The 15526-nt window shown below is 44.1% G+C and overlaps 1 protein-coding gene across 1 annotated transcript; it reads right to left on the reverse strand.

Moving 5' to 3' along the window:
• Positions 1 to 10351: 10351 nt before the first annotated feature.
• On the reverse strand, positions 10352 to 15318 carry LOC130293265 (indolethylamine N-methyltransferase-like). Its single transcript, XM_056541767.1, has 3 exons — positions 15168 to 15318; positions 12737 to 12944; positions 10352 to 10772 (listed from the first exon to the last, which is right to left on the reverse strand). Exons 1-3 carry the CDS (start codon positions 15316 to 15318, stop codon positions 10352 to 10354), a joined length of 780 nt encoding a protein of 259 aa, XP_056397742.1.
• Positions 15319 to 15526: the final 208 nt, after the last annotated feature.

Raw genomic sequence — 15526 nt, forward strand, 5'->3', positions numbered from 1 at the left:
GGGACTGTGTAGGGGTATGTGTATATGTAGTGTTTTAGCCTTTATTATGTGTTAGTGTAGTGTTTTTAGGCTACATTCACATGAGCGGAGGTTTACAATGAGTTTCTCGCTGGGAGTTTGAGCTGTGGCGTAAAATTTACCGCATCTCAAACTTGCAGCAGAACTCGCTGTAAACCCGCCCGTGTGAATGTACCCTGTACATTCACAAAGGGGGGGGGGGGGCAAACCTCCAGCTGTTGCAAAACTGCAACTCCCAGCATGCACTGACAGACCATACATGCTGGGAGTTGTAGTTATGCAACAGCTGGAGGCACATTGGTTGCAAAACACAGAGTTTGTTACTGAACTCAGTGTTTCGCAACCAGTAAGCCTCCAGCTGTTGCAAAAATAGAACTCCCAGCATGTACAGTTTCTCAGTGCATGCTTGGAGTTGTATTTTTGCAACAGCTGGAGGCACACTAGTTGCAAAACACTGAGTTAGGTAACAAACTCAGTTTCACAACTAATCTGTCTCCAGCTGTTGCAAAACTGCAACAATCAGCAAGCATTGACAGTCGAAGGGCATGCTGGGAGTTGTAGTTTTGCAACAGCTGGAGGCACACTGCTACAACTCCCAGCATGCCCTTTGGTAGTCTGTGCATGCTGGGAGTTGTAGTTATGCAACAGCTGGCTGCACACTTTTTCATAGAAAAAAAATTGCCTCCAGCTGTTGCAAAACTACAACCCCCAGCATGCACAGACTACCAAAGGGCATGCTGGGAGTTGTATTTGGAACTCCAGCTGTTGCAAAACTACAACTCCCAGCATGCCCTTTGGCTGTGCATGCTGCCAGTTGTTGCTAAGCAACAGCAGGAAGTGAACAGGCCTCACCTCCTGCTGGATCCTTCCGCTGGGACCGCCACCGCTGCTGCTGCCGATTCCGCTGCTCCTGTCGCTGCCACCAATCCCTAGGGGACCCCCACTGGACCAGGGCAAGGTAAGAGACCCCCGCCGGCACTGATCTCCGCTCCGCTCGCTGTCCCGATCACCGCCCAGCAAGTCCGTGATTGATCGGTCGTTCCAACCGATCAATCACATGATCGTGAGGCGGCACCCGTGCCACCTCACTCCTGCTGGGTAAGGGAGAATGGGGCTGTCTCGGACAGCCCCATTCACCCTTTTTTTCTGGGTCACCGGGTCACCACAGACCCGATTGACCCGGAAAAGCCGCAAATCGTTGGTCTGAATTGACTGACGATTTGCGTCGACATGGGGGGGTCTCGGGACCCCCCCAGGGGTTTGCACGGGGTGCCTGTTGATAGATATAAGCAGTCACCCCGGTCCGGTCCCCGCTCGGCGAGTGGCGGAGACAGGAATTTCCACGGGTGTATCCATACGCCCGCCGTCCTTAAGGGGTTAAATGAGCACTGTCAGATATAAAAACTTTTGATGTGTTGTAAAGCATGCAAAACAAATAGGTTTTGCAATTGCTTTCATTAGAATTTTTTCAGTATTTTATACTGAAAAAGCCAATCAAAGAACTGCCCCCCCCCCCACACCTCTTGTGAAGCATTCCACTCCTGCTGTGTACACTGCTGTGTCACTATGTCATGGATCCACTTCATGATTGACAGCAAGCACTCTGCTATCAGCTCCATCACTGTGTTTACATTTCTGCCATGTGAGGAGAAAGGGGGGGGGGGGCACACTGCAGCTGGGCTCTCACTGACTGCTTGTGTGAAGAGAAGGGGGAGTGGGGCAGAAACACACTGCAGCCGGTGAAGAGAGGATTTATTTGTTTAAAAAGTAAGTGTCCCTGCATGTATGAACATGTGTGTGTGTGTGTGTGTGTGTGTGTGGATATATATGTATGTGTGTATATCAATAAATATATGAAGTGAGTGTGTGTGATATAGAGGGGCTACAATCATATGCCTCCACCTGTTGCAAAACTGTAACTCAAAAGGATGTGTGGGCATGCTGGGAGCTGTAGTTTAGCAAAAGCTGTGTGTGTGTGTGTGTGTGTGTGTGTGTGTGTGTGTGTGTGTGTGTGTATGTGTGTATGTGTGTATGTGTGTATGTGTGTATGTATATATGTGTATATGTGTATATGTGAATATGTGTATATGTGAATAGCATAAAACCAGAAAGGAAAGGGTTACTGCTCCCAGAGCAGAGAGAGGGAGGGGGAGTGGTTATAAAATAAAGGGACCCACCCCCTGCCTGTAAATGAAAGTACTTTCACTTTGCAATCACTAAAAGTAAATAAAGTGAATTCAAAGAGAAATATTGAGCATAGGCACATGAAAATTATATGTACATGATCAGGATGAGATACTGTGCACCAAATAACATATTTTTTTTTTTTTACGGTGATCTGACAGGTACGCTTTAAGTCGAACCTGCGATGTTCGAAAGTTTGACGATCCTCAAACCCAATCAAATCTGGGTTCGGAGGGCTCGACTTGTTAAACTCGGTTGTATTACCCCGCATAGCAGTTTTTGCTACTAAACAGTGGTGAAATTATATCAGGAGACTATGGTCGTTTACAGAAATTTTAATAATGCTGTCACGATGCCGGCTGGCAGGTAGTGGATCCTCTGTGCCAGAGAGGGATTGGCGTGGACCGTGCTAGAGGATCGGTTCTAAGTCACTACTGGTATTCACCAGAGCCCGCCGCAAAGCGGGATGGTCTTGCTGCGGCGGTAGTGACCAGGTCGTATCCCCTAGCAACGGCTCAACCTCTCTGGCTGCTGAAGATAGGCGCGGTACAAGGGAGTAGACAGAAGCAAGGTCGGACGTAGCAGAAGGTCGGGGCAGGCGGCAAGGATCGTAGTCAGGGGCAACGGCAGGAGGTCTGGAACACAGGCTAGGAACACACAAGGAAACGCTTTCACTGGCACTAAGGCAACAAGATCCGGCGAGGGAGTGAAGGGGAAGTGAGGTGATATAGGGAAGTGCACAGGTGTAAACACTAATTGGAACCACTGCGCCAATCAGCGGCGCAGTGGCCCTTTAAATCGCAGAGACCCGGCGCGCGCGCGCCCTAGGGAGCGGGGCCGCGCGCGCCGGGACAGAACTGACGGAGAGCGAGTCAGGTACGGGAGCCGGGGTGCGCATCGCGAGCGGGCGCTACCCGCATCGCGAATCGCATCCCGGCCAGAGGCGGTATCGCAGCGCCCCGGGTCCGTGGAACCGACCGGAGCGCTGCAGTGAGAGGAGTGTAGCGAGCGCTCCGGGGAGGAGCGGGGACCCGGAGCGCTCGGCGTAACAGTACCCCCCCCCTTGGGTCTCCCCCTCTTCTTGGAGCCTGAGAACCTGAGGACCAGACTTTTGTCCAGGATATTGTCCTCAGGTTCCCAGGACCTCTCTTCAGGACCACAACCCTCCCAATCCACTAAAAAGAAGGTTTTCCCTCTGACCTTTTTAGATGCCAAAATTTCCTTGACGGAGAAGATGTCCGAGGAGCCGGAGACAGGAGTGGGGGGAACAGATTTGGGAGAGAAACGGTTAATGATAAGTGGTTTAAGAAGAGAAACATGAAAGGCATTAGGAATACGAAGAGAAGGAGGAAGAAGAAGTTTGTAAGAGACAGGATTAATCTGGCGCAAAATCTTGAAAGGACCAAGATAGCGTGGTCCCAACTTATAGCTAGGGACACGGAAGCGGACATATTTGGCGGAGAGCCATACCTTGTCTCCAGGGGAAAAAATGGGAGGAGCTCTTCTTTTCTTATCCGCGAATCTCTTCATGCGTGAAGAAGCCTGTAAGAGAGAATTTTGGGTCTCTCTCCATATGATGGAAAGATCACGAGAAATTTCATCCACAGCGGGCAGACCAGAGGGCAAGGGGGTGGGGAGGGGGGGAAGAGGGTGACGGCCGTACACCACGAAAAACGGGGATTTGGAGGAAGATTCAGAGATTCTGAAATTATACGAGAATTCGGCCCAAGGTAGAAGATCTGCCCAGTCATCCTGGCGGGAGGAAACAAAATGTCGTAAATAGTCACCCAAGATCTGGTTAATTCTTTCTACTTGTCCATTGGATTGAGGATGGTATGCAGAAGAAAAATTTAATTTAATCTTGAGTTGTTTACAGAGAGCCCTCCAGAATTTAGACACAAATTGGACGCCTCTATCCGAGACGATCTGCGTAGGCAACCCGTGAAGACGAAAAATGTGTACAAAAAATTGTTTAGCCAACTGAGGCGCTGAAGGAAGACCAGGAAGAGGGATGAAATGTGCCATTTTGGAGAATCGATCAACGACCACCCAAATAACAGTGTTGCCATGGGATGGGGGTAAGTCAGTAATAAAATCCATACCAATCAGAGACCAAGGTTGTTCGGGAACAGGCAGAGGAAGAAGAAGACCAGCGGGCTTCTGGCGAGGAGTCTTATCCCGGGCACAGATAGTGCAGGCTCGCACAAAGTCCACCACATCAGTCTCTAGAGTCGGCCACCAATAGAAGCGAGAGATGAGTTGCACAGATTTCTTGATGCCCGCATGACCTGCGAGATGGGAGGAGTGACCCCATTTGAGGATTCCGAGGCGTTGGCGTGGAGAAACAAAGGTCTTTCCTGGAGGAGTTTGCCTGATGGAGGCTGGAGAAGTGGAAATCAGGCAGTCAGGAGGAATGATGTGTTGAGGGGAGAGTTCAATTTCAGAAGCATCTGAGGAACGAGAGAGAGCATCGGCCCTAATGTTCTTATCAGCAGGCCGAAAGTGAATTTCAAAATTAAATCGGGCAAAGAACAGAGACCACCTGGCCTGACGAGGATTCAGCCGTTGGGCAGACTCGAGGTATGAGAGGTTCTTGTGATCGGTGTAAATAATAACTGGAAATCTTGATCCCTCTAGCAGATGCCTCCATTCCTCAAGTGCTAATTTAATGGCTAGAAGCTCTCGATCCCCGATGGAGTAGTTCCTCTCCGCCGGAGAGAAGGTCCTAGAAAAAAACCCACAAGTAACAGCATGCCCGGAAGAGTTTTTTTGTAGAAGGACAGCTCCAGCTCCCACTGAGGAGGCATCAACCTCCAATAGGAAGGGTTTAGATGGGTCAGGTCTGGAGAGCACGGGAGCCGAAGAGAAGGCAGACTTGAGTCGTTTAAAGGCGTCTTCCGCTTGAGGAGGCCAAGACTTGGGATCGGCATTTTTTTTGGTTAAAGCCACAATAGGAGCCACAATGGTAGAAAAATGTGGAATAAATTGCCTGTAATAATTGGCGAAGCCCAAAAAACGTTGGATGGCACGGAGTCCGGAGGGGCGTGGCCAATCTAAGACGGCAGAGAGTTTATCTGGATCCATTTGTAGTCCCTGGCCAGAGACCAAGTATCCTAGAAAAGGAAGAGATTGGCATTCAAACAGACATTTCTCAATTTTAGCATAGAGTTGATTGTCACGAAGTCTCTGAAGAACCATACGGACATGCTGGCGGTGTTCTTCTAGATTGGCCGAAAAAATTAGGATATCATCAAGATATACAACAACACAGGAGTACAACAGATCACGAAAAATTTCATTAACAAAGTCTTGGAAGACAGCAGGGGCGTTGCACAGGCCAAAGGGCATGACCAGATACTCAAAGTGTCCATCTCTGGTGTTAAATGCTGTTTTCCACTCATCCCCCTCTCTGATGCGGATGAGGTTATAGGCGCCTCTTAAGTCCAATTTAGTAAAGATGTGGGCACCTTGGAGGCGATCAAAGAGTTCAGAGATGAGGGGTAAGGGGTAGCGGTTCTTAACCGTGATTTTATTAAGTCCGCGGTAGTCAATGCAAGGACGTAGAGAGCCATCTTTTTTGGACACAAAGAAAAATCCGGCTCCGGCAGGAGAGGAGGATTTACGGATAAAGCCCTTTTTTAGATTCTCCTGGACGTATTCAGACATGGCAAGAGTCTCTGGGGCAGAGAGAGGATAAATTCTGCCCCGGGGTGGAGTAGTGCCCGGGAGGAGGTCGATAGGACAATCATAAGGCCTGTGAGGAGGTAGAGTCTCCGCTTGTTTTTTGCAGAAAACATCCGCGAAGTCCGTATAGGCCTTAGGGAGACCGGTTACTGGAGGAAGCAGAGAGTTACGGCAAGGGTTACTGGGAACCGGTTTTAGACAGTCCTTGGAACAAGAGGGCCCCCAACTCTTGATCTCCCCAGTGGACCAATCCAGGGTTGGGGAATGAAGTTGAAGCCAGGGAAGTCCAAGGAGAATTTCCGAGGTGCAATTGGGGAGGACCAAAAGTTCAATCCTCTCGTGATGAGATCCGATGCTCATTAGAAGGGGCTCCGTGCGGAAACGTATGGAACAGTCCAATCTTTCATTGTTTATACAATTGATGTAAAGGGGTCTGGTGAGACTGATCACTGGGATGTTGAACCTGTTGACGAGAGAGGCCAAAATAAAATTTCCTGCAGATCCAGAGTCCAAGAAGGCCACAGAAGAAAAGGAGAAGGCAGAGGCAGACATCCGCACAGGCACAGTAAGACGTGGAGAAGCAGAGTGGACATCAAGGATTGTCTCACCTTTGTGCGGAGTCAGGGTACGTCTTTCCAGGCGGGGAGGGCGGATAGGACAATCCCTCAGGAAGTGTTCGGTACTAGCACAGTACAGGCAGAGGTTCTCCATGCGGCGTCGTGTCCTCTCTTGAGATGTCAGGCGAGACCGGTCGACCTGCATAGCCTCCACGGCGGGAGACACAGGAACAGATTGCAGGGAACCAGAGGAGAGAGGAGCCGAGGAGAAGAAACGCCTCGTGCGAACAGAGTCCATATCTTGGCGGAGCTCCTGACGCCTTTCGGAAAAACGCATGTCAATGCGAGTGGCTAGGTGAATAAGTTCATGAAGATTAGCAGGCATTTCTCGTGCGGCCAGAACATCTTTAATGTTGCTGGATAGGCCTTTTTTAAAGGTCGCGCAGAGGGCCTCATTGTTCCAGGATAATTCAGAAGCAAGAGTACGGAATTGTACGGCATACTCGCCAACGGAAGAATTACCCTGGACCAGGTTCAACAGGGCAGTCTCAGCAGAAGAGGCTCGGGCAGGTTCCTCAAAGACACTTCGAATTTCCGAGAAGAAGGAGTGTACAGAGGCAGTGACGGGGTCATTGCGGTCCCAGAGCGGTGTGGCCCAAGCCAGGGCTTTTCCAGACAGCAGGCTGACTACGAAAGCCACCTTAGACCTTTCAGTGGGGAACTGGTCCGACATCATCTCCAAGTGTAATGAACATTGGGAAAGGAAGCCACGGCAAAACTTAGAGTCCCCATCAAATTTATCCGGCAAGGATAGTCGTAGTCCAGAAGTGGCCACTCGCTGCGGGGGAGGTACAGGAGCTGGCGGAGGAGATGGTTGCTGGAGCTGTGGTAGTAACTGTTGTAGCATAACAGTCAGTTGAGACAGCTGTTGGCCTTGTTGCGCAATCTGTTGTGACTGCTGGGCGACCACCGTGGTGAGGTCAGCGACAACTGGCAGAGGAACTTCAGCGGGATCCATGGCCGGATCTACTGTCACGATGCCGGCTGGCAGGTAGTGGATCCTCTGTGCCAGAGAGGGATTGGCGTGGACCGTGCTAGAGGATCGGTTCTAAGTCACTACTGGTATTCACCAGAGCCCGCCGCAAAGCGGGATGGTCTTGCTGCGGCGGTAGTGACCAGGTCGTATCCCCTAGCAACGGCTCAACCTCTCTGGCTGCTGAAGATAGGCGCGGTACAAGGGAGTAGACAGAAGCAAGGTCGGACGTAGCAGAAGGTCGGGGCAGGCGGCAAGGATCGTAGTCAGGGGCAACGGCAGGAGGTCTGGAACACAGGCTAGGAACACACAAGGAAACGCTTTCACTGGCACTAAGGCAACAAGATCCGGCGAGGGAGTGAAGGGGAAGTGAGGTGATATAGGGAAGTGCACAGGTGTAAACACTAATTGGAACCACTGCGCCAATCAGCGGCGCAGTGGCCCTTTAAATCGCAGAGACCCGGCGCGCGCGCGCCCTAGGGAGCGGGGCCGCGCGCGCCGGGACAGAACTGACGGAGAGCGAGTCAGGTACGGGAGCCGGGGTGCGCATCGCGAGCGGGCGCTACCCGCATCGCGAATCGCATCCCGGCCAGAGGCGGTATCGCAGCGCCCCGGGTCCGTGGAACCGACCGGAGCGCTGCAGTGAGAGGAGTGTAGCGAGCGCTCCGGGGAGGAGCGGGGACCCGGAGCGCTCGGCGTAACAAATGCTTTTGGCAATTTGCAGATATATGAATATAACATTTATTTTTAAGTGGTGCATTAAATAAAAGATGTTTTAGCGTGTTGAGAAGTGTTTTTTTTTCTTGGTCTGGGGCACATTGTAGATTCGTCTCAGGCTCCCCTTCATATAAGGTAAATATTAAACAGAACAATGAAAAAGCAACTTATTCCAAAAGTCAGACCCCTTTGATGTTCTAGAGGATCAGGCCATATCTATAAGCCACAGTAAGATTTCATAATCAAAGGGGTTCTCAATAAATTTATATCATATAACCTAAAGTTTGAATCTTCTTAAAAGAATAAAAGTTCTTAAAGGGGTCCTGACTAGTGAGCGGCAGGGGCCATATACAAATTTGCAATATTTTGCGAATATTTGGACGAATATTTGTCCTATTTTCGGGATATTTGCATATTCACTATGTTCGTTCTCTTTTTTTCCATGCAAAAATTTATAATGCGCATGCGCGATTATATCTTTAACCTAAAAAAAGAGGGATCAGTGTCCTCTGACTGAATATTTGCATATTCGCATATATTCACATATTTTCGCATATTTAAAAAAAATTATAATAATATTCGTCATTACTAATATATATATAACTATATTCAAAATATTCGAAAAATCTCGAAGTGTCGATATTCGCGGTAAAAATTAGCATTTCGAATATTCACGCTCAACACTAGTCCTGACAGCAGCGGCACAGGGGCAAAAATAAGCCCATGGTTAGATAAGGATTCTCGTCAGAAACTGAGGCATACCTTTTTTTCTCCATAAACCTTTCTAATGCCGAGATATCATTTTTTTGCTAAAAAATAATAAGGCTCAAGTGTCCAGTGGGCGTTCCTCACTTTGGCAAGGCCCGGGGATAACCAGCTGATCTTTTATTACCACGTGCTGAAAAAAACGACCCACTGCCAATCAAAAGAGGTAGGCGTATGCAAACAGGCACAGAGGCAGTGATTTAGGGTAAGTGGGCTGGATAACCCTGGGACCACCCACTAAACACTTGAGCCTCATATACATATTAACAAAAAAAGGCTTACATCTCAGTGCTGAAAAGGACTATAGAGATATTAAAAAAAAAAAAAAATTATCCCCGGTATACTGACGAGAAGCCTTATATAGCCATGGGCTTATTCTTACCCCTGTTTAGCTGCTGTCAGATCCGCTTTAAAAGTGTTTAGAAGACTATACTCTGGGATACATAAAACACAAGATCTTTTATATTAAACCTGGACAGTTATATTGTTATACATTCAGATCATACACTGGACATATACTAAGTAGTTTAATAGGATTCTCTATAAATTAAGGGAAATAGGATGATAGAGGAAACCCTGTACAGTTATAATATTTTGTGTTGAAGCTGTTTAATGTAAATAAAACTGTGTACCTGTCATTTAAAAAAAAAATTAAAAAATGATGACATGTCACAGAGTCATGCCAAAAGAGTTGATTGGTTGGAGTCTTAGTGCTGAAACCCCCACCAATTAGGAAAAAAGAACAGAAGAAGCATGCGGGAGATCGCATCAAACTCCGTCCTATGGCCCTTTTATTAGTCTACAAATACTTGAAAAGAACAAACAGGGTACCCGCACTCACTGCAGGGCTGCTGTAGCTCGACTCTTCTGGCAGAAACAGACAACCTGGTATAAGACCCGTAGCAGAGCGCTCAGAAGAAACGGGTCTTATACCGGGTCGTCCGTCTCTACCAGAAGAGTCGAGCTAAAGCAGCCCTGCGGTGAGTGCGGGTACCCTGTTTTTTCTTTGCAAGTATTTGAGGTGCGACTTTGGATTTCTTGGTCCCCAGCACCTCCGGACTCACAGGCACGAGGACTCCGGTCTCCCCTAGTGACAGACCGCTACTGACCGCAGCTCATACTTAGTGACCGTACCATTTTGCTTGAAAGTCTTTGACCACTTCAGTGCCCTCATCTATTGATTGGTAGCCTTTTATAAGTCTGTTGGGCCTCCCAGACAAGCTGGATGGTAATTGCTGCAAGCCAGGGAGTGAAGTGCTACTGCACTCTTCTTCTACTTGTTCTCCTGATCAGTGGGGATCTCAACCTTCTCAACCTTCAAATGTAAATTTATTTTATTTATTTATTTTCAATGACAGGCACACATTACCGGTAAAGCTTCTACACAGACCTACTACTCTTTGTGAGCTGCGATAAATATGACACCTTTGTAGTCAGTGAGGTCACTCACACCTGATGCCTTCTTAGTTACACAGTTATCAATGGCAAAACCTTCTCCAACCAGAGCTTTCCTGGCAAAATTCTCATCGTATGTAAAAGTTTTCATCTTGTCATCCCCAACTGTGTAATATGTTTTCTCTAAATCCCCAATCAATATGAGGTGTCCTCCAGGCTTCAGCATCCTTGAAAACTTCCTGAGATATCTCCTATAGTCATCTTGGTCTTTACAAACAGCATCTAGGAGCCAAGCGCTGATGATACAATCTGCCAGTGGTAAGACCATTGGATCCATTATATTTTCTTGCTCAAGGTCACATTTCACAACATGTGCAACGTCTGATTTGACTTCTTCTTCTTTTTCCTGTAATTGGTCACTGAAAGAAATGGGGAGAATAAGAAAGTGATTGTCCAAAATTTAAAACCAATACAGAACCATGTAAGCTTAATAATTAGATTTTTGTCATCTAGTACTGTGCCAGTTCAATCAAGCAGCAGGAGCCCGGCTGTAATACATAAATGGAGCCCTACTGCATGCCAGAATAGGTGGTGAGTTTCAATAATAATCAGGTTTAGGATTTTTAATGCAGCGACACAAAAGTAATCTAAAAATTTGAGATAAAGAGAGTCTTGTATTAAGCACCTTCTGTTCTGGAGCTTAAACCTTTTGCGCTGCATGTATGAAGTTAGAGTCGCCGGTATATAGGAGCAGGACTGTCACTCTAATGACAAAAGTCCTTGCTCTTTACTAGCTTTTCCCGAGACTATACAGCCATAGTTTCAGCTTGACTGTGCAGGAGGTACCTCCTGCCCAGCAAGGAAAGGGTTAAGGAGTAAAACTGTGCATTGCTACTCAACTCTTTGGGGCACAATCCGGCCATGTCTCTACCGACTCAGGTCTGAACGGGTTAACTTACTATGCTGAGCATCCCTATTTAACCACTTCTAGGATATACCTTTAGCCATGTATGTAGATGCCTGTATACTACATAGTGTAAGGACCTGTACACTTACTCCTCCAGGTTCCTGTACAGCTTATTCTTCTGTTCTCACATAGCTTTTTTTTAACAGGCTTTTTTTAACATTTTTATTTCTTTTTTATTTTTTTATTTAAAGGGGCATATTAAAAAAGCTGTGGGCAATATGTTTACTTTCCCTTTTGGGGAGAGCGTCCTGAATATACTAACAAATTATTTTTTTTTTATTATTTTAAATAAAAAGGCTAGCCAGTGTTGCGTGCAGGAATTTTTGGGAATAAAGTAAAAAAAAAAAAGTTTTTCTTTTGTAACTGACTTTACTAAAAAAAATTAGATTTTTTATTTTTTTTAATTAAAAGGCTAGCAAGTGTTGTGTGGAGGTATTTTTGTAATAAGGTATTTTTTTTCTTTTGTAATTGACTTAACAGGCATATTGGTGGAAGCCATCTGACTGAGAGAATTTGTTAATAACCCACAGCCAGAACACAGACAAGCTCAGCACTGCTCCCTAGTAGGGAGCAGTGCTGAGCTTGTCTGTGTCCCGGCTGCAGTCTGAGATTTAGGACTCCAGCATAAGTCTGAAATCTATTTAAAGAAAGGCTTGCGGCCAGGTCATTTTTTCAAAGTGGAAAATTAAATAGAGAGAAGCATATTTTTTAATAACATGCTATTGGAAAGTTATTCTGCATACATTAATCTATAATATATAAAAAGTTTTTTTCGATGAAAGGTACCCTTTAAGGAGCGATGGACAGCATTGCCCCTTAACTCTTTCCTGACGGAGCAGGAGGTATACAATGTATACTTCCTGTCTAGACGAGTTCCAAAGTCACTGCTCTGGGTTGGCCTGATATCTGATTAGAGCAGGGACTCTGCGACAACTCGGAGTCCATTCCTCAGTACACTATACACATCTGCAGTAAGCATTGCTGTATTGTATTTGTGCTGCACCCAACACATGTATTATACTTTTACTTGGAAACTGTATTTGGATTGCCTGCAGCACAAACCTGTATGCTGCAGACAATCCAAAATTTGTGCATAAGCATAAGTCCAGAAAAATGGGACAAAAATCACTAAAAAATAAATCACAGAAAATGGCCTCACTTACTGGTTACTGGTACAAATGCAGGTTAAAAAACCTATTCCCATTATGATGTAAATAAGCCACAATGCCATATAGGGGAGGTCGCACAGGTGCAAAATACTGATGAACAACCACGACCTTCTATTCATGAGGGGGGGGGGGGGGGGTAGCTGCTTAGTATCAAAGTTGCACACAGATAATTTTTCAGACATTTCTGCAACTTTTTTTTACACCAAAAAGGTTCTTAAGTTGTTGATAAATTCCCCCATATATTTACCTGTTTTCTTCCATGCCTACATGAAGTTTCATGGCATGGCCCCAGTAAAATGCTCCTGTCCGTGTGTCCAGCCATCTCTTCAGCTCCATGATGCAGGTATATCTGTCCTTCAGCGCTATGACATATTTGAAAAACTCACAGGCTGCAAAGAGATTATGGGCTATAGGACCAATGCTGAGGTCAATCAGGACATCTCCTTTAATTTGACCTGCAGAAAAAAATCCCAAACTATTGAAGTAACTAATATTTTAAACCCTCAAAAATGTCATACACAGAAAAATCCCCAAGGATCAAAAGATGACCACACGTTAAATTAGCATTATACAAAGAAAAGCACATACGTTTACAGGTCAAAAGGTACTTTATTGTTACAAAAATTGTCATGAAATACACAAAAATGATTAAAAGCAAGTAAAATGGATATGGAGGTCAAAGTACAAGGTTTATCAACAATGGTAAATCCCATCAAATACAATATATAAACATAAGACAACAGTGTGCAAGTAAACCGAAATGAGAGGATAGCATACCACGCCACACTCAAAATCCAACATTTCGCTATTGATTCATCCGGGCGTGACGCCCCGGATGAAGCAATAGCAAAATGTTGGGTTTGGCATGTGGCGTGGTATGCTATCCTTTCATTTTGGGGGGATGATGAGATAGGGTGGGGGGATAATGAGACAGGGGAAATGATGAGGGAGGGGGAAATGATGGGGGGATGATGAGACAGGCTGGGCGGATGATGAGACAGGGTACAGTACGGTATGGTACAGTAGAAATAAAAGGGGAAAGAGCACAGATCACAATACCTATAAACCACTACACTAAGGTTACTGAATATTATACATATACCCAAATGGAATCAATTACAGAGGCAGATCTCTAAGTGTAACTAGCAGGGACAATAACGGGTGGAATAAGATTTAAGAAAATAGATATATTGTATTCTGTCTATGGAATATAATAAAATACAATGTGATAATGCCTTAAAAAACATCTTAAATGAATGTGATAAGCTTGGCTGTTAGTAACTGTGGTAGGTAAGTGTTAAGATTAATGAAGGACAGTAATTTGTTAAAATAATACCATATAAATACACTGATAAACTAAAGCAAGCTACAGGGCCCTTGTAGTTGCTGCAAAATAATAATAATAATAACGTTACTATTAATATTATTATCATCATCATTATTATTATCATCATCATCAATAATATTGTTACTGGGACTACATATATATATATATATATATATATATATATATATATATATATGTACATATATATATATATATATATATATATATATATATATATATGTCCCAGCAACAATATTATTGTTGGTGATGATGATAATAATAATAGTAATAATAATGATGATGATGATTATATATATATATATATATATATATATATATATATATATATATATATAATATTTTTACTGGGGATATATATATATGAAGACTAATGAAAGATTAATAAAATACAGTAATTTATAATATATATATATATATATATATATATATATATATATTATAAATTGCTGTCTTTCATTAATCTTATCACTTACCACAATTAATGGTAGCTAATTTTGTCCTATTTTTTTGTGTTTTTAAGGCACAATCGCATCTTATTTCTTTATATTCTATAGACAGAGAATACCATATACCGTATATATTCTACTATTTCATTCCACCTTTTTGTCACTGCTAGTTACACTTAGTGGACTGCCTATAAGTTAACGTGAAATACACATTACTATATATCCAAGAAATTAAGTTCTAATTATCAAAAAGAGAAGAAAAAAGTCAGGAAATTACAGGGTTGCAAATTGATAAATCACAAAATTCTGAACAATACTGTAGTTGCTTTAAATGTTATTGCATCTATAATAAAATAAAATAGTGACCCTTAATAATTCTCTGTATATTTTGCAAGGATTGTCAGAAGAAGGATATTTATTAAAAGCTGTCCAGAAGGAAGTGGAGCAGTTGCCCATAGCAACCAGATCGCTTATTTTATTTTTTTAATAGGACTCTGAAGTAAAGAAGCGATCTGATTGGTTGCTCTGGGCAACTATTCTACTTTTCCTTGCACAGGTTTTAGTAAATCTCCTTCTATGTCTTTTCTAAAGATTCTGGTTCGGTGAAAAGACTTTACTCAGTTCCCTTTATGTAATATAACTGGGGCAGCATGGTGGCCCCTCAGATCTTTTACACCTCCTAAAATACATTTGTTCATCTTTTTTGTCATTTACAATAGTTAGACTAATTACATTTATATTAATCAGTTTGGTGACATAATATTAATAAAGTACTAGGTGATACAGATGCTGGAATACGGTTAATGTTATAAATTGATGAAAATTCGATTATAAAAGGTAATTACAAAAAAAAATAAAAAAATTGAAAAAAGCTGGATACATACCTCCTTTAAAAATCTTTTTCAGGTTTTCAATTGGAAATACCAAAGTGTCGTCTCTAAAGGCCATGTCATTTTTATCTGAAAAGTAATCCTCCAGAAATTGTCTGGAATCAAATCCATCTTCATGGTAGAACTTAAAGTCACAGGAATCCATCGTCTAATCTTCTATCACAGGCAGGAGACTCCTACTACACTGGGGCTCAAGGTCTTTATATTGTATAATTTGTGGGAATCAAATGACAAACTATAGTAATAAGAATTAATAAACATCGTGATCCTTTACCTCCACCAGTCAGTCATGTGTTCTAAGACAATCATGAGGAACATGAATCATCTGAGTAAATGTTGTTTTATTGTTCAAG

The sequence above is a fragment of the Hyla sarda genome, chromosome 10, assembly GCF_029499605.1.
Source record: "Hyla sarda isolate aHylSar1 chromosome 10, aHylSar1.hap1, whole genome shotgun sequence".
NCBI classification, from domain to species: Eukaryota; Metazoa; Chordata; class Amphibia; order Anura; family Hylidae; genus Hyla; species Hyla sarda.

Bases quoted from the DNA above. Each gene is read 5' to 3' on its own strand.
- LOC130293265 (XM_056541767.1), bottom strand. From the start codon at position 15,318: ATGGATTCCTGTGACTTTAAGTTCTACCATGAAGATGGATTTGATTCC. The intron at 12,945-15,167 runs GTATGTATCCAG...TTTTTTCTGCAG, and splicing joins GAAAAAGATTTTTAAAGGAG to GTCAAATTAAAGGAGATGTC. The intron at 10,773-12,736 runs GTAAATATATGG...CATTTCTTTCAG, and splicing joins GTAGGCATGGAAGAAAACAG to TGACCAATTACAGGAAAAAG.